Consider the following 17,736-nt stretch of genomic DNA (forward strand, 5'->3'; position numbering starts at 1 on the left):
AAACAAACACAAACAGGGAAAGTGGGCGTTAACCTGGGAACTGTGTCCAGATCCAAAACCACTGTAGTCGCAGTAATAACAGGGTGCTCTTTGGCATGCTGGGGCAGTGGTTGAGTCAGGGGCTGGGTGCTAGGAACTTGGGTTGGGAAGTCCCTTCTTTGATTCCTGGTAGACATTCACCTTTCTTGACTCTGTCAGCCACCTACTTTTTCCATCTTAGAACAATGACAATGAAAACATTGAGATTTATGTTTCTGTGGGATGTGATATTGTAATGGGCCAGACAAAACCTCTACGTTCTCATGGTTTTTGAATATGCAGTGCCTTCCTGAAAGTCTGAACTCTTTTAAGTAATTAATGCTGCTGGGAATCTTATAGATCATAATCATTTATACCCACTATAAAAAATATTCAACTCCCCTTTATACTTTTTTAATCTGTAGTGTTTCATACATTTAGTTCTATCCCATTTATAAAGCGGGTAAACACTTTACTCATTTATTTACACAAGATAATTGATTGAAAGTTTGTAAATCAATTTGTGTGTATTTGTACTAAAGTTGCAATATTTGTTATTTTATACTTGTGAGGTGCAGTTTATTGGAGATTTGCTTCCTCTTTATTTAATTTTGTTTTCTTTTTAACAGTGTAAAAAGATGTGAAAAGTATTATTTAAAGAAGAAAGTGATTGTGACATCTGTTTTTGGCTTAACATTTCAGAGAAAAAATAATTATTTCCAGCCAGGCTTACACTGCTTGCATCTGTTGCACGCTGCAGTTGTTTGTTTGTAAATGACTGCATACTTCTTGTCTTTTCAGAAAGCGGATTGACAATCCCTCAAATGCAGGTAATCCTTCAAACATACATTTACATCAGCTCGTTTCACGAAGAATGAAGGCTATAGCATATTTTGTAGCCACAGAAACTGAATTAACAAGATGCATATTTCAGTATTTCTATCAATTGGTTTAATCAACAAATGCTTTTAAAAAGGAACTCTATCCACTATGTTGTACACAGTGTACACAGTAGGGGGTCTTTAACAGAGCTTAAAATGTCTTGAATATTTCATGTGATGTTGATCAGTTCCAAAATCATCATTGTCGTTGTGAGACTGTTATCTGTCACTGTGTATAAAGATAAATTGCTCTATGGTACAGTAAATAGGCAACATCTCTACAGTAATTGTGTGAAAGCTGTTGCACAATGGTGCAGTTCTACATAACACAGCCTTTGTAAGTTCACTGCTCACAATGCTTCAGATCAGGGCAATGAGGGGATTTTTAGTGAGGGATTTTAATGGTCACTTGCAATGTAAGACACGCTCCCCTCCATTCTCCCCCTGCTCCTCTCTCTCCCTTGGCACTTGCTCTGCCAGATAGAGGAACAATGTTGTCTTTCTTACCTGTTGGAGGGTGTACATTCCATCCCTGCTAAACTAAAGTCTCAATCCTACCTCCAACCCACCCCTGCTTGAACAGGGCCCTCACAGCAATGCCGGCTCCAGGTGCTCCACATCCTACTCCTCATACCTTTCGTTTAGGAGGATTTGAAAGGACACAGTTCTTGTACGGTTTGGCCGGGACAGAGACAACCATCCGGCTAGTTTTCACTCATTTTTATTTGTTCAACGTGTTTTTTTAATGTGTATTGTCTTTACATAATTAGAATCAGAATTGCTTATAGGTTTTCGTTTTTGTAAACATCTACCTACCTCAGTGTGGACTGGCAGAAAAATTGTCGTGTTGGATGCCAGACTGTTGGTTTGTGGTTTGTCTTGTGGGCAAAAGGGAAATTTGGAGGTTGGGGTGCAAGTGTGCTAGGATACAAGAGTGCAAAAAATTGTGGTGTGGGTGCTTTACAGGAAGATTGCGTTTTCTGCACAGAGCCATCCCATTTATGCTGCTGGCTGTATGTGTAGCTGAACAGAAAGAGACAGACAGTTGAGATAGAGCATGAAGCTTAGTGTGTTTTACTTCTTGTGATCTGTAAAAGTCAGCAACAGCACAACATACTCCATGTGAAAAAGAACAGCTCTCTTTGTACTAATTTTTTTCTTTTTCTTACCACCAGGATTGTGCTTCACATCTGAATATTTTTTTTCACTCATCACCTGTTGAAGAAGCAGAGAATGTTGCTCAGGTATGTTCATTCACATCTTCCTTGTTCTGATTCGTCCAATGTTTTCTTTTTCCATTGTAAAGCTATACTGGATGCTGCAGATCACAATGTTTCCACTTAAATTAAATCTTTATTGCAGTGTATTTATTTAGGTACAAGTAGCACTTTAGATGAGGTGACATTCCACATCATCACATAACAAATACAATTAAACTCTTAAACAATGTAATTATATTGTTGCATAAGCTTCCATTTAAGTTTTAAATAATACAGTTAAGGTAATAACACAGACAAATAGATTTTATCCTGCTGGCTAAATTTGACATACTGTTTTATCATCTTTTTAATTTGACTGACTGGAACTCTACTGACTGAACCAGTGAGTAGTTTTAAGTGAATTATGATTTTTTACAGTTTAGGAAACAGTTTCAAGAAACACAATGCTGGTTATAGCAGGATACAGTAAATACGACCCCTTGTTTCAGAAACTTCACATATTACAAAATAATTTACACATGGCACATGATAGCAAATAACCTTAAACAGGCCCACTGAAACAATGAGCAATATTACAAATTTAATGCACAAAGTTTTGAAAGTCAGTAAGTCAGTAATTTAAATCTTCAAATGAAAAATACATTTCTCATACTGAAATATACCACATTTTGCAAATATATATTTTTTCAGATTAGAGACTGTTCAATTGATGCAGGCCATTTATGTCTCTTCAATGGTTAAACTCATTAAACCAAGACGGTAATCTGTGACATCTCAGTGTGATACTCAACTCCAATTAGCCTGACTTTGATAACTTTATTCTAACTTCAAAGGTACCTTTAAACACTCTATGTGTATTAACTAAAAAGCAGATTCTGCATTATTGTCAGTGGAGTAGTTTTAGGCTTCCACTTCATGACATCACGTTTTGAATTTATTGATGGGAATTAAAACATATTGAGTCAACATACCGGTAGCATTAGGAATGACATATGAAATTTATTGAAGTGACCCTTTGACTGTCAAGATAGGGAATACAAAGGGAAGAAAAGTGTTATTCTAGTCCCTGCAAAAGTTCAGTGTTAAGGCAGACTCTTTCCATTTATTTATTGTTAGTTACCTTGCTTCATAAGTGGAAACAATGCAACAGGTGTGTAGCTGTAGGTAGTTTGCTGCCCCATCCCTGGTTAGACTTTTTATTTCAGGTTAAAACATCTAAACAAGCAGATTCAGAACAAAAAACAACAGAACCGATAAAACAGATGCGCTTATGTGTTTGCAAGGCTATTGTGAACGACATATGGTGTGCAAGTATGTGTGAGTATAAATTTAGGCTGGCGTATGTGATAAGTGAACAAATTAAAAAATGTATTCAGTGTTCACCTTTCTGTTCACCTCTCTGTTGGTGTTACATTTGTGTGTTGAAAATCTTAAATTGGAAAACACAAGGTGGAGATGCTAAAAAAATTTAAAAATTGAAAAGAAAAATTATATAATGGCAACTCACAGAGCTTAACCAAAATAGTTTAAAGATTACTTCCAATATGTTAGCTACAGGCCTACACCACATTTTCCAAAGCGGACACTGGCCCCAGTGTGTCTTGTAGAGAGCACTGTTTTCCCGCAGATTGTCTTATCAGGGGTCGGCATAGCTGCACCCGGGACAGCTGTTGGGAGGAGTCAACTCAACTGAACCCTTCATGTGCTCCAAAAGAACCCATACAACACCCAAACAGTCACTTATTTAGCACCGCCAGGTCTACAGATATGTAATGTGCTGTATGACTTAGAAATGTGTTTAAAAGCATGGTGTGACGTACGGTTTTGTATTTCATCTCCCTGATGTGTCAAAGTTTATAGAGGCTGGGTAGGTGACAATAACTTGCTGCTCTGTCATTACCAGGTTAATCTTTTGCAGCAAGAGTATCTCCTGAATGTGTTCAACAGCCAATTATGTTCTCCCTCTGAGGAGAACCTGTGAGGTAGGTCTGTCTAAGAGCCGGGGAAACAGAAACACATAATCAAGCCTAAAATAGTCTTGTCACTGATGTAATCAATTTTCTTTTCTGTTACAAGGTATTAGCCACTCCAGGCAGGCTGGTTGGTGGAGTGTCCATGTCAACTAATTTCCCTGGAGTCAGATCTTATGGAGCTCCTCAGGACACAGAGATGGATATGGCATGGCAGGAGCTGATGGCCATCACAGAGCTGCAGGTAACTCCGCTCATGTTTTATTTTATTGTAAAATGTTACTATATATTGTGTGTTTTGGATATGCCAATTACTGTGTGTTATCACAACGTCTCCCGCTGTGTTATCATAGAAGTGAAGGTTGCATTGTTTTTGACAGTGGTGGAAGAAGTATTGAGACGCTTTACTTAAGTAAAAGTACTAATACCACACTGTAAAAAATACTCTGTTAAGTAAAAGAACAATACAGGAAAAGCCTCACACTTTAGAAAGGTGCATTAACAAGAGCATTGAAAGCATGAAAAAGGGTAATTTTATGATCTATAATTTATTGGGTAATTTTAGCTTTACGTTCTTGTAGGCGGTTATATTATTTGGTAGTTTAACTTATTTAAAAAACGTATTTTATAAACTACGTGTTCTGTGTGCAAAAATCTGAATTTCTAAAATAACTAGTAACTAAAGATGTCATATTGTTATAGTGAAGTAAAAAGTACAATATTTGTCTTTGCAATGTAGTGGAGTAGCAGTAGAAAGTGGCATGAAAAGAAACAACTCAAGTAAAGTACATGCACCTCAAATTTGTGCATAAGTACTTGAGTAAATGTACTGTTACATTCCACTAACCCTTTTTAACAAATGCACATGAGGACACTGTAGAAAACAAAAACATGTTGCTTTTCAAAAAACACTGCAGTACATATCGGCCTCAGGAGACATGAATGTGTTTTATTTTTATTATTGACAAAAGTTATTCTCAGTATCATGTTCAAAGAATACGAAACACAACAGTTAAAATGTAGTTCAGAAATTAAAATTAATTTAGAATTACTAAACAGAATGTTTAATTGTTGTGGAATAAATACATATTTCCCTCTTTTCCTGTGTTGCTAACTGTTGAAAAACAAATACACACTCAGCTGAGGAAGGCAACAATGGCCCATTTGAGTGATGGCAGGATGAAGAGATTGTGAGAAGGGGCAAGTGCTGTATGTTGCTAGCAGCCCCCTGCACCGCACAATAGCCCTCTGTTTTCAGGTGAAACCTGACCACATCTATGAGAGCCCTTCAGAGGATAGTGATGGCATGCTGAAGTGGTGGCAAACTGTTCTAGTGAGCCAAATGAAAAGCAGAAATTAGACGATTTCACTAATTAACTCAGAGGTCTTGCAAATGTAATAATTGCCTTCAATTATTTTATTGCTGTCAGTGTGACATGTAAACTGATGTACAGTACCTGCTGTCAGTCATAACTTTTGTTTTTGTTACAGGAGTTTCAAGTACCCACTGAAGGCTCCTATGAAACAACACAGTACCAAATCATGGAGCCCATGGTACCTATGGGAGGTAATGGGATGGCTCAGTCCCATTCTGAGCCTCCTCCTGCTGCTTGTGAGCTTGGCACCAATGACACTTACGATGGATGTTACTCTGAAGTGCCAGTCTCACATCGCCTAGGCAGCAACGCAGAGGCAGCGTATGGACAAGCTCAGCTCAATCAAAGAATGCTCCCCATCTCTTCTCACACACAGCCATCACACATGGCTTTTAGGGAACAGATGAGCATGTCGGGTACCAGTCAAGGGCACAGGAGGGCCAACGCTTTTCTCTCTCAGGACATACATCGGCACATGCTGTGGACTACACATGGACAAAGTTCCCAGGCTCGCTCAGCCGATGAACTAGAGTCAGACTCTGGTCTGTCTCTAGGTTCTAGTCCACCTCTGACCTCCCCAGATAATCCTGTTGGTGGTGCACCAGGTTGCCAGAGTGTAGACATTGGCATGCCATATTGTGATAGTGAACCAGACAGCATGACTCAGCATACCAGAAGACCACACACCCATTACTCAGTGGACTACCAAAGTCAATCTTCCTTGTATTTACACTCAGGTACACAGGCTTATTTTTCACCCCAACCCATTTTATCACAATCACAACCCAATGCTCTGACTCCCCGGGCAGTGAAACAGAGTCAGACCTCTGCTCTGAGCAACCTGTTCAATGACTCTGGGGTGTCCAGCAGGGGGGGCTCACATAACATGTATATCAAACCACAAGCAAGTATCTCCAGTCCAGGTCCACTGAGCAGAGATGAGAGGCGGGCTATGTCTTTGAAAATTCCCTTCCCCACAGAGAAGATTATCAATCTACCTGTGGATGACTTCAATGAACTTGTGACACAGTATACTCTGACAGATAATCAACTAGCACTGGTGAGGGACATTAGACGGAGAGGGAAGAACAAAGTCGCAGCTCAGAACTGCAGGAAACGGAAGCTTGAGAGCATAGTTCACCTTGAAAGAGAACTGAACGAGCTGCAAGCCCAAAGAGAGCACCTGGCACAGGAAAGGCTTGAGTTCCAACGCAGCCTGGGTTTTATTAAGTGTCGCCTTACAGGTCTCTATTCAGAAGTATTTTCTCACTTAAGAGATGAAGATGGACAGCCATACTCAATAGATGAATACGCCCTACAACAGACACCCGATGGTAAAATTTATTTAGTACCTCACACAACTATGCAAAAGAGAGAGCAATGCTAAATGTGGGGATAGTTTTGTTTCAATATCCTGACAGAAGGTATACTGCCTTGATTGTGCCGAACGAAAGCATATCAAGTGAAAGATACATTTTCATTAGGGTATGACTAACCGCAATCAATAAACATTTTATGCTCTTACAATTAACTGAAACCACACTGGAGTACCTTACAAAAAATACTTTATTAAGAAAGACACTGCAGTTTTCAGTTAAAAAAATAAATTAAAAAGTCGTCCAGCACCCACATGATTATTCAGAAAACCTGTGAAAACATATATCTGTTAAATAAAGTGAACATCAGAAAAAGTGATCTGCAATGTTTTGACAATTTTTACCTGAGCCATTGTCACAGAAATGAAGTCAAGGGTTTTCGAGACCATGTAGTGGGTTTCCTAGGAGGGCAGAAATGCAAAATAAGTAAAATGCAATCTTTTGCAAAGAAAGTGCGTTGATTATGTTCACAGCATGCATTGTTGTAGGGCCTCTATGCACAATTAGGAGGCCAATTTTACCAGTCAACATTGGTGCAAGTCATAATTAAAAACGATGAACTTAAGTTGTCATTACGGTGCTACACAGCTTACTACCAGCTAAGTTACAAATGCAAGACATACTATCAGTAGTTGAGAAGTCTGGTCTTACCTACAGACAGCACTTAAGCCTTTTGGTAGCTGCTGCCTGCTAGCCTCAGGCTTCTGTTCTCACTCTCCCCTGCTTCAATGATCCTGGCGATGGTTTTGCTACTTCTCTCCCTCAGCTGGCTTCCATGACTAGCCTCAAAGACTTGCATGTAAGCTAGCATCCTCCAGTTGGTCTTTGCAGAACTCAGGGTAGAGTCTGTACCAAGTGATGGGCTCTTTATGATGGAAGTATCTGTGCACCACTTCTCATTCCTCTACCAGTATTTCATTGCCATTGTTTTATAGTGTATGTTGTGACTAGTGCAGGACTTTCCAGGTGGATTTTTTTGGCTGGTGTAAAGTGTCCCTCACCCCACATTGTGCAACATCTAATAGTAAACCCTCCCTTTCCCATACCACTCAAGAGGCTACCAAGACTTTTGTAAAAAAACTGAATGATGGTTTATTTCAGCTTGATTTGATGCAGTTACAAATAAAAACCAGGCTTAAAGGAAAGAAAAGAAAAATCTACATAAAACCTCATTGGAATGCTTGCTTTCCATAAACACATTGATGAAAAAAAAAACGTTTAAATGAAGACCCTCCATGATTTATCTACTGTACATCTCTTCTTGCAGCAGCTGTAACCTGCCACAACTGTTTGGCTGAGCAGATTAGGAGGTAAACCTGCAGCTGCCCTGTCACTTCGCTTGCTCTCCTCGCTCTCCTCTCCTAAGTACTCAGTCCTGTTGAACAATATGGAACAACATTGTTAACTGTGCACTGACTTTGTATGACCTGAGATCCAGAGTGATTTTTTTTTTTTATTTATGTTTAGCTACACTTAACGAGTCCCTGCAACTACAAACTCTGGTTGTATGACAAAATTTATAATCTAGGCATGCCATCAAATACTTACTTCACATTTCAAAATCGTCCTCCAGAACGGCCATATCCACCATTGTTTGAACCAGCTCCATAGCCACCTGCAAACAAAAATATTCAGCATACAGAAACTATGCCAAATTACAGAAAACATCGTTGCATCGGTTTTCTCCATCTTACCAAAGTTCCTGCCGCCAACGCCGCCGCCACCACCTCCGAAGTTGTTTTTCATTGGGCCAAAGTTTGAGGCCTGGGGGTCGTAGTGGCCCATGTTGTAGTTATTGCCACCCCCACCTCCGCCCCCACCACCACAGTTACCTATGAGATATTGGCAACACTTAGTTATCCACATCTTGAACACAGTAGTTCATCAAGGGGAGCCAAAACACTTACCATAACCATTGCTTTCATAACCTCCATTTCCTCCATAGCCTCCACCGCCTCCTCCACCGCCCTGGTTGTAACCTTGGTTATACCCCCGGTTGCTACCATTATTATATCCTCCAGGACCACCGGGACCACCTCCATAGCCTACAAAATAAATCCTGTCCGTACATTGCCATGCTTACATTTTTTTCCCCTAAACTTTAGCTGGCCAAATTGCTTACCGCCGCCACCACCACCACCACCATCTCCTCCATTGCAGTTGTAGGGACCATCTCCATATCTACCCCTGCTGCCTGAAAAGAGAAGCAAATGCAGTATTAAGTTCCGGACACTGCATATTACACTTGAACAATTAAATTGAATCTGTTATCCGATAGTCGTACCCTGATTGAAGCCTCTGTCATAGTCATAAGGCCTTCCACCACTACCACCGCTGCTGCTGCGACCTAAACCAAAACAACCCTTAGTTATGGAATACGGTTCAATACTCCGATGTGTATTGATTAATCCGTGTTAATGCATAAAAAGTTTACCTCCTCTCATACCCATTCCTGCAGTCTGCATTTCCTGCCTTGTGAGAGCCTTCCGTACTTCACAGTTGTGAGAGTTGATTGTGTGGTATTTCTGAACTGTGTCACAGGGGAAAAATAAAATTATTAGCGTTCAAAACACTAGAAAAGTGAATTTCAGTCTACAGCAGAGAACATGTACTTACTGACAATCCTGTCGACTGAATCGTGATCGTCAAAGGTCACAAAAGCAAAGCCCCTCTTCTTTCCAGTATTACGGTCAGTCATTATATCAATGACCTCAATTTTGCCAAACTGTGTGAAGTAATCCCGAAGATGTGACTCCTCTGTATCCTCCTTGATGCCCCCTACAAAGATCTTTTTCACTGTTACGTGGGCACCTGGCCGGTTTGAGTCCTGGGAAGACATTCGCCATTTTTCACAACGCTTGTATCTGCTTTATATACTAAAAGTTCCTCTAGGAAAGTTTTGTCAAATGTATCGAATCATACATACCTCCCTGGAAACGGCTCGTTTAGGTTCAACAACTCTTCCATCAACCTTATGGGGGCGGGCAGACATGGCAGCATCAACTTCATCCACTGACGAGTATGTAACAAAGCCAAAGCCTCTGGATCTCTTGCTGGTGGGATCCCTCATGACCTAATATACAAATTATTCCCAGTGTTACCCACAAATGCATGCTTTTTATTTATGATGCACAAAAATGTGCCACGGGTTGATGGGAAACCCACTTACCACACAATCTGTAAGGCTCCCCCATTGCTCAAAATGAGCCCGCAGGCTTTCGTCTGTGGTCTCGAAGCTTAAACCTCCAATGAACAGCTTGCGAAGCTGCTCCGGCTCACGTGGGACCTAACGTCGCACAATGGACAATGCAAGCTCGCATCAGAGTACAATCACCAGCACTTAAGGAGCAGTAGTTGCCATTTCAATAATGACTATTCACAACAACCCACCCCATAATTAACAATGCAGTAACGCATTTAATCAATCTTAGTTTACATATCAAAAATCGAGACAGGGCGGAGGATGTAGTCGTCGCCGCCATTAACGTTAGCGGACCGATCGGCTGATCGGGAGTAACTTAAGAAGCATTTGTATGCAAACCCTAACGCAGGCACGTTCGAGTAGGGTTTAACTTTCGTTTAGTATTACTGAATACATGCGTTTAGTGAAACATCTGAATTCCGTACATAGCTACCAGCAGGAACAAAAGGCCACGAGGCCCAGCTGCTACAAAATGGCGGCTTTACAATGCTTCATAGCTGCGGTAGCAATGATGAAAACGCAGTCTACATTGAGCATAGTCTTTTTGCAATAGCTTCAGATAACTATAGTTTACCGACTTCCAATTTGCAGAAAATTGAATAATCCGAAGCAAAACTTACATCTTTGGACATCTTGGCAGCAAATCCTTATAGACTCCTTGTAAACTGGCCGGAGAGAAGTGATCTGCGTCAGTCGAGCCTTGCCCTGTTCTGAACAGTAGAATAAATAGTAAAGGAAACACCTCTTTCACACAACAATTGGTCAGTAGTTCGCGCTGCAGTCTGTCGTCAGCATTGGTTGAATCTTGATTGGTCAAAATCCAATCAGTCAGTATCAACAACCAATAATCTGACGGTAGGCGGTGCATCTCACAACCATGACGGTAAAAAATGGATGTTATGTTGTGTTTAGGGATAGGCAAGAAATGGCTTTTTGTGCAGGATGCTGTTAAAACATAATGTACACAAAGGCAATAAAATACACTGACGGAATGCAATGAAAACGGCAACAGCAACAGATCAGATTTTTGACGTGGAGGTGAATCCGTGCTGTCAGTGAAGCAACGCCACTACAAATTGTACACCTTCCACTACCTTGACATACACATCTTTATATGTAATGTGTATTTTCTATCGAGACACACAATGTAAATGTAAAACAATAAAAGTGTTCCGAATTCTTGACAAATGAAGGCATAATCACGTTAGGTATGTAGGTCATCGACTGACCGAGGGGCGTGTACATTCATTGTGCGCCTTTAACGCGCGCTTTTCTACGCACAGTGAAGCCTACGCACAGCACCTTCATACGTGATTCAGGACAGGCTAGATGCTAAAGTAGCCCCAGCGTTAGCATTGAACGCCGTATAACTACAAAAGACGCGGTATCCCTGAAGCAAACTGTTCAAGACCCACGGTCTACACGTCCAAGGGTAAGAAGTGGTTAACACATCACAGTGCTTCATGCTGCTACAAGTATCGTTCTACATTTCCGATTTGGTATCAACGTTGTGTAACGTTAGCTTGTTGAAACGTTAGCTTCCGGCTAACGTTACCTCGATTAGCATGTTTGTCTATCATGCCCATTGAATAGCTAGCTAGCTAGTTGCTTAGCTAACAACTATCTTCATTTCTTTGTGCACGTATTCGTTTTTGGATAACGTTATATAGCCCCTAGGTATAGTTGAGGGTGGAAAATTACCAAGAGGTCTTTAGCACGCTAATTAGTTTAGTTTTTTTTTCATTTGTCGTGCCTGTTGCAGAATGAAGAAACGACAATATAATTAACGTTATGCCGTTCGTTGACATACCATAGAATTAATCTAGCCAGTGCCTGCTTCATGCTTAACGTTAGCTATATAACCGAATGTATCGGATAGAAATTATTATCCATATTATCTAACGTTAACGTTAGCCTTTTTACCGTTTTCCTGTACAGGGAAGTGCCATTGGCCTGCGACTGCGTAGTGTTCAGCAACAAACTTTGCTATGGGCAAAAAGTCACGCGAAGAGGACTCCTCATCCTCTGATGAGGAAGAATATGTTGTGGAGAAGGTGCTGGACAGGAGGGTGGTGAAAGGCAGGGTTGAGTTCTTCCTGAAGTGGAAAGGATATTCAGAGTAAGTTGTTTCCCTGCCAGAGTGCTAACTAGTAAAGTTAACGTTACTTGCACTTACACCGCCATCAATCAACCCTGTGCTGGGCAATAGCAATTATTTGATATATTTCGAGTGGGGCCAACGGCTGTTTATGATATTACTTACACACCAAGAAAATTGCATTGAGTGTTACTTGGCAATTAATTAGCAAAGTAAGCAGGGACATTTACTTCCTACAGTCAATGCTCATACGTTTGTGAACCCATTCTAAAGTTGACTAAAACGAGGAGTACAAATCGTGATTTGGAATTGATCTTGATGCCTTTATTTTGAATACAAAAAAAAAACCATTTCAATCTCTAGTTAGGGTGAAAGGTATGTGATGATGATGGGGCTATTCTAATTCCAAAACCCAATGGAACTTTATCAGGATGCATGAAATAACGGACCTTTAAAAGACTGCCTGCTTCTATGGGAATTTAACATGGGGGTGTAAATACTTATGCCCCCTGTATTTTAAGGAAAAAAAATTCTTTATGAGAAACTGGCACTTTTTTTGTTGTTGAAATAACTAGAATCACTTTATTTGCCTAATGCATCAGCAGACATACTGGAATTTGAGATGGCAATCAATAACACAGAAGCTTGACAAACACTATATACTACATGCTACAAAAAGCATGTGGGGGGGGGGGGGGGGGGGGGGGTCAGCTATTGAGGTGATGTGAGATCCTTCTCCTCGTTGCACAGGACCATCTTCCTGAGGGGAAGCAGCACAAAAAATGTCCCAATTAAGGCATCAATTTTCAAGTTCAAATTTCAAAATATGATTTTTGTTCTTCTTAGCATGGGTTCATAAGCTTATGAGCACCACTTTATTTGAGTCGGATACAATGTTCATAAGCTCAGAATGCTGCCCTAAAGACCAGGACATAATAAAGGATATCACAGATGATATCAAGTTCGCTCATAGTAATTTCATTGGATCACCTCTGATCAGTGCTGTTGATTCAGAGTTATGGCTATACTGGCTGACTTGCTGCACTGTCTTCCTCAGAAAGCACAACACCTGGGAGCCAGAGAAGAATCTGGACTGCCCTGAGCTTATTTCAGAATTCATGAAGACGTACAAGAAAAGCAGCAGCAGCAGTGGTGGTGGAATCTCCACTCCTAGCAGTGGGGGCAGCAAATCAGTCACATCCTCCTTGGCACGCTCCAAAGACTCGACTAGCTCGAAGAAGAGAAGCTCTGATGATGAGGAGGAGGGGGGAAGTAAGCCCAAGAAGAAGAAGGAGGTATGTAATGTGTTGGTGCAGTCATTTTTATCAAGTTTAGAAAACATGGTAAAATGGCATTAAAAGTCAGTTCAGATAGATGATTTGCATGTGTGAGGTTGACACCCTTTTCGGGCTTTGTGTGCTGCACCCTGGGGAGTCAACCGGAGCTTTCCTCCCTTAAAAGAAGCCATAGCATAGGTCATTATTTGTATGTTAATTACCAGCCATTGGCTATCTCATCTTGGTGTGGTAGATTTTCTGCATATTGATCCCTCTTCCCATTCACACATGGCCCCATGCCTTCCCATTTCAGGGGAAGACTGGCTGTGTGAAAGGGGCTTTGGAAGAAAGAGAACTGTTACTCCTATACTAAACATGTTAAGGACACACTGAAGCAGCTTTTCATTGATTTGTCAAAACGCATGCTAGTTTTCTTTGGCATGCAGGTAATATATATTGAATCAGGTTAAGAAACAAAGACATGTAGAGTGTATTTTTATGCTAGGTAAAATTGTGTAAGAACTGCAGATGCATTGTGTAAATCATGCATTTATTTTCCAATATATCTAAACCTTATTTAGTCTACAATTTGACACAAACAGTTGGCTGTTACATAATACAGTATTTTAGCATATCTTGTATACTTGAAAAATGTTTTTCTCTTTGTCCTTCAGGAGGACATTCTAGTTGCTCGTGGCTTTGAGAGAGGACTCGAGCCGGAGAAGATCATTGGTGCAACTGACTCATGTGGAGACCTAATGTTTCTTATGAAGTGGTAGGTTTTGTTAATATGTTCATGTTTTGGCCCAACGTTGTTTTGAAATTTAACAATTTTTTTAAAAAGACATCAATACTGTCATTGGAAATATGTTTCCTTCATGCACACGTCTTACTATGACTATTGACTTTGGTATTATATCGTACTAACCATTTGTTTTTTTACGTTTTTATGTGCTCATAGTGCAGGTCTGAACAGGGCCATAGTTTACTGTATGGGACTGTGTAATTGGTAAAAAAAAAAAAGAATCTTCATGGATGTTTTTCCCACCAACTTTATTCTTCTACAGATATGACTCGTAACAACCCTTTGCGTACTTGGTACATATTTACAACTGATATTGGTGCTCTTCCGGTTTCTGGGTGTCAACCTTTTTTCCGCCTGCAGCAGTTTCCATATGTACGGCTGCAGCTTGTGACTTGTCAAAGCATGATTCTTCTAAATAGCAGCTCTCAATGGGCCAGATAGCCACTAACAAATTACCCATTAGCCACACTAATGGCCTAGCTGTCCATTTCATATAGTAACAGTTAGCCACGCCATAACATTTTCTGTTATTACATATTAGCTAGATGGATATGTGTACGACCTCGTCACTCATGCCTGGTCATGCTCAATTCCAGGGTGTTTGTAGGCTCAAATAAAGGCTGTTGTAACATAGCTATGATTTGTATTTTATAAATAAGGAAAAATATCAAATATAAAAAGGAAAATAAATATGGCCAATCCTAAGCAAGAGATAAACATGATCTATAATGTAACTGTTTTGGTGTTGAGACATCTGACTAAAATAATTGGTAAATACACAAACAAAATCAACTCTTCTGTTAAAGAAATCCCACACAGGGATTTTACAAAATGCATATTAAAATGTACACAAATACCTAAACAATTTAAAACAATTATTTTTGAAAGATGGTTTAAATGACAGAGTTGTTACTGACCTTTTTTTTATATATATATGTAAATTTGCCATCTTTCAAAATCTCCCATACAGACACTACACATATATATTTTGGTTTTTATAAATGAGTGTAATATCCAAGTATTGCAGAGATTCACAATTCTAAACAAGTTTTTAAAGATTCACTTTGGTCTTTATCTTTTAGGAAAGACTCAGATGAGGCTGATCTTGTGCTTGCGAAAGAGGCCAATCATAAGTGCCCACAAATTGTCATAGCGTTCTATGAGGAACGTCTCACCTGGCATGAAGACAGTGACAAGAAGGAGAAGGACGTCGTCAGTGCATGAGTGCATCACCTCAGGAGGAAACAGTACCACCTCCGCTACAGGGACAACCTTGAGTCAGACATTTTTCACACCCAAACCTCCCATTCTTGCGCTTCACCATGTCCAACAAAGACAGCGAACACAGTTGTGTTATCTCCATCCATGCCCTGTTGGAGGACAGGGACCCCAGACTGCTGAGAAGGATCCATCAGACAGGAGGGGATGCTGTAGTGGACATGGCTGACATGCTACTGGGGAGGGTTTCTGCTGTTCTGTCTTTGTATTCTCTTTGTATTCTTTTACCTTCTTTTTAATATCTTAACACATGTTTTAGTGCTTACAAGATACGGTTATGTCAGTAAGGTATGTTGCATCTATGAGCACATGGCCATCTGGTCAAACTCAGAACATAGTCTTGAGAGCTTGGTACAAGCTGTGCTAACTAGGAGCTCGCCCCATGGCCGATGCACAACTCCCATCAAGTCTTTACAGGCGGTGCACCTCTTTGCTTTAAGAACCCACTAACACCACTGAGAGTAAAACTGTAGTATCAACATTCAGGGGGAAACCTCCGCAGCACTTTACTGACTGCATAATCGCTTCCTTTAAAAAAAACTTTTTTATCTCTTGTAGATTTTTCAGTTTGTCCTCTCAACCAGGACGTAACTACTTAATTTACAAATGCAGATGATGCCGGCCAATTATCTCTTAATAATGTAGTGATGATATCCATGTTCGTTATTGTTTTTTATTTTTATTTCCAAGTTTAACATGTAAATGTGTGGTTTTTAATTTCTTTACGCTATCACCAGTATAAGAGGACAGCAAAAAACATTGCTTGGTTTTCAACCAGTTTATTTTTTAAATTGCAGTGTTATAGTTGGACCAGTCTCATGTTCACATGTCAGACAATCTTCAGCATATCCACATGGATTTAAACCAGCGCTCACCAGTCTTGGATCAGATCTGCCACCTTGTGGTTAAGTAACAAAAATCTTCTCCACCATTTGACCAATATCCATGACAACCCTGTAGTTTTAAGTGTTTTTGATCTTGTTGGTTGTTTTTGTTTTTGTTTTATTTTTAAATAATTTGACAGTGAAAAATAAGCTAGGAGTATTTGTTATCATTGGAATCACTGATTTGAAATATTAAAACCACTTTCTGATTAGATGATTCATATCCTGGTTTTTATTGTAAGTAATATTATTTTCAAGTACTCAAAATTTTCAGATGGAAGAAACTGCCACCTGGCAACAAAAAAGATGGATGCCGGTTTTGTAGTTTAATCAGCTGTGCTCCAACATGGACTCTTGTGACCAAATGTTTAGTGTCTACAGACTGAGATGTTTATTTCTGTTTGCTTTAATCTGCCTTCTAAATGAAGGCTGTGACCTTCTCCCTTTCATACATACAGTACATTTATTTTGTCCCTTATCACTCAGATAATGGTTTTGGGGTAATTTCCTTTTGTCATTAAATATAATTTGTCCTTTCACACCCTTGAGCTTTGTCCTCAGTTTTTGCCAGTGCATAATTTTTAAAAAGTAGACTATTTCTTGTGTCGACTAAATGTTACAAATATGTGTATAGTAGCACCCTTTTAATAAACATTTTCACTGTTAAAACTGCTGCCAGTTGCCTTTTGTTTGGTGGAATTCCTGCCGACAGAACAAGTTACTTACCTACATCCTAGGATTAAATAAATTAGTGTGAGCTGGGAAATAAAAAAAGAAGTCCTAAATCAAACTAAACCCTATATCAACATCAAGAAACTTATTATCAGGAGGGGAAAATGAGGGGATTATGTCCTGGGGGAATAATAAAAACCTACAGTATATGGGACCAACGCTGTTTAATGTGGCCTTTTTTGAAATGAGACCAGTTTGTTTTATTGGTTTGAGTTTCAAGAGCAACAACTGCTCTCCCCCAGCAGATGGCACTATTGAACAACACCGATGCAAAGTCATGACTCCCATTTTTATACATGTCATCCACAGTTCAAACACTTAAACACACAAACTAGTCATAAATGAATCTATTCTGAACAGCTTTTGTAGAACATTATGCATCTTTCAGAGAGGCACAGCTTGCTCCAGGATGTCCATTGGCTTCTGAGTCACTATGGCTTCTTAACATCTGCTGAATCCACCTGTAGGTGACTCATGTTGTGTTCAAGCCCACACAGATTTATCTTACATTCTAGTAGGGTTTCTAAAGTCAACATATGTCAGGGTGAATGTGTCTAAAATAAATAACTTTTATAATTCCATTTGATTTAATTTAGTGCATTTGTGCCCTGTTATGCCT

The 17,736-nt window shown here is 39.8% G+C and overlaps 3 protein-coding genes across 10 annotated transcripts; 2 read left to right on the forward strand and 1 right to left on the reverse strand.

Moving 5' to 3' along the window:
• Positions 1-1,866: 1,866 nt before the first annotated feature.
• Positions 1,867-6,904, forward strand: nfe2 (nuclear factor, erythroid 2). 3 transcript variants are annotated; one of them, XM_034875997.1, is made up of 4 exons: positions 1,867-2,143; positions 4,023-4,101; positions 4,196-4,333; positions 5,581-6,852. In XM_034875997.1, exons 2-4 carry the CDS (start codon positions 4,054-4,056, stop codon positions 6,850-6,852), a joined length of 1,458 nt encoding a protein of 485 aa, XP_034731888.1. In that variant the 5' UTR covers positions 1,867-2,143; positions 4,023-4,053. The 3 variants fall into 3 exon arrangements, with proteins under 3 accessions (XP_034731888.1, XP_034731889.1, XP_034731890.1); XM_034875998.1 differs by lacking the exon at positions 1,867-2,143 and adding an exon at positions 3,666-3,898; XM_034875999.1 differs by lacking the exon at positions 1,867-2,143 and having other exon boundaries at positions 3,669-4,101; positions 5,581-6,904.
• Positions 6,793-10,911, reverse strand: hnrnpa1b (heterogeneous nuclear ribonucleoprotein A1b). 6 transcript variants are annotated; one of them, XR_004657207.1, is made up of 12 exons: positions 10,664-10,911; positions 10,011-10,127; positions 9,768-9,914; positions 9,458-9,668; positions 9,276-9,371; positions 9,126-9,188; positions 8,962-9,035; positions 8,749-8,887; positions 8,536-8,673; positions 8,390-8,456; positions 7,185-7,242; positions 6,793-7,109 (listed from the first exon to the last, which is right to left on the reverse strand). XR_004657207.1 is itself a non-coding variant. In XM_034876000.1 (11 exons), the coding sequence occupies exons 1-10, from the start codon at positions 10,673-10,675 to the stop codon at positions 8,398-8,400; spliced, it is 1,056 nt and encodes a 351-aa protein (XP_034731891.1). In that variant the 5' UTR covers positions 10,676-10,911; the 3' UTR covers positions 6,793-7,242; positions 8,390-8,397. The 6 variants fall into 6 exon arrangements, 5 of the variants coding, with proteins under 5 accessions (XP_034731891.1, XP_034731895.1, XP_034731894.1 ...); XM_034876000.1 differs by having other exon boundaries at positions 6,793-7,242; XM_034876004.1 differs by lacking the exons at positions 6,793-7,109; positions 7,185-7,242 and adding an exon at positions 7,909-8,216 and having other exon boundaries at positions 8,749-8,886; positions 8,967-9,035; positions 9,288-9,371.
• A 263-nt stretch (positions 10,912-11,174) lies between these two features.
• On the forward strand, positions 11,175-17,054 carry cbx5 (chromobox homolog 5 (HP1 alpha homolog, Drosophila)). Its single transcript, XM_034876005.1, has 5 exons — positions 11,175-11,475; positions 11,982-12,162; positions 13,199-13,436; positions 14,093-14,193; positions 15,306-17,054. The coding sequence occupies exons 2-5, from the start codon at positions 12,032-12,034 to the stop codon at positions 15,445-15,447; spliced, it is 612 nt and encodes a 203-aa protein (XP_034731896.1). The 5' UTR covers positions 11,175-11,475; positions 11,982-12,031; the 3' UTR covers positions 15,448-17,054.
• Positions 17,055-17,736: the final 682 nt, after the last annotated feature.

This window comes from Etheostoma cragini, chromosome 7, assembly GCF_013103735.1.
Source record: "Etheostoma cragini isolate CJK2018 chromosome 7, CSU_Ecrag_1.0, whole genome shotgun sequence".
NCBI classification, from domain to species: domain Eukaryota; kingdom Metazoa; phylum Chordata; class Actinopteri; order Perciformes; family Percidae; genus Etheostoma; species Etheostoma cragini.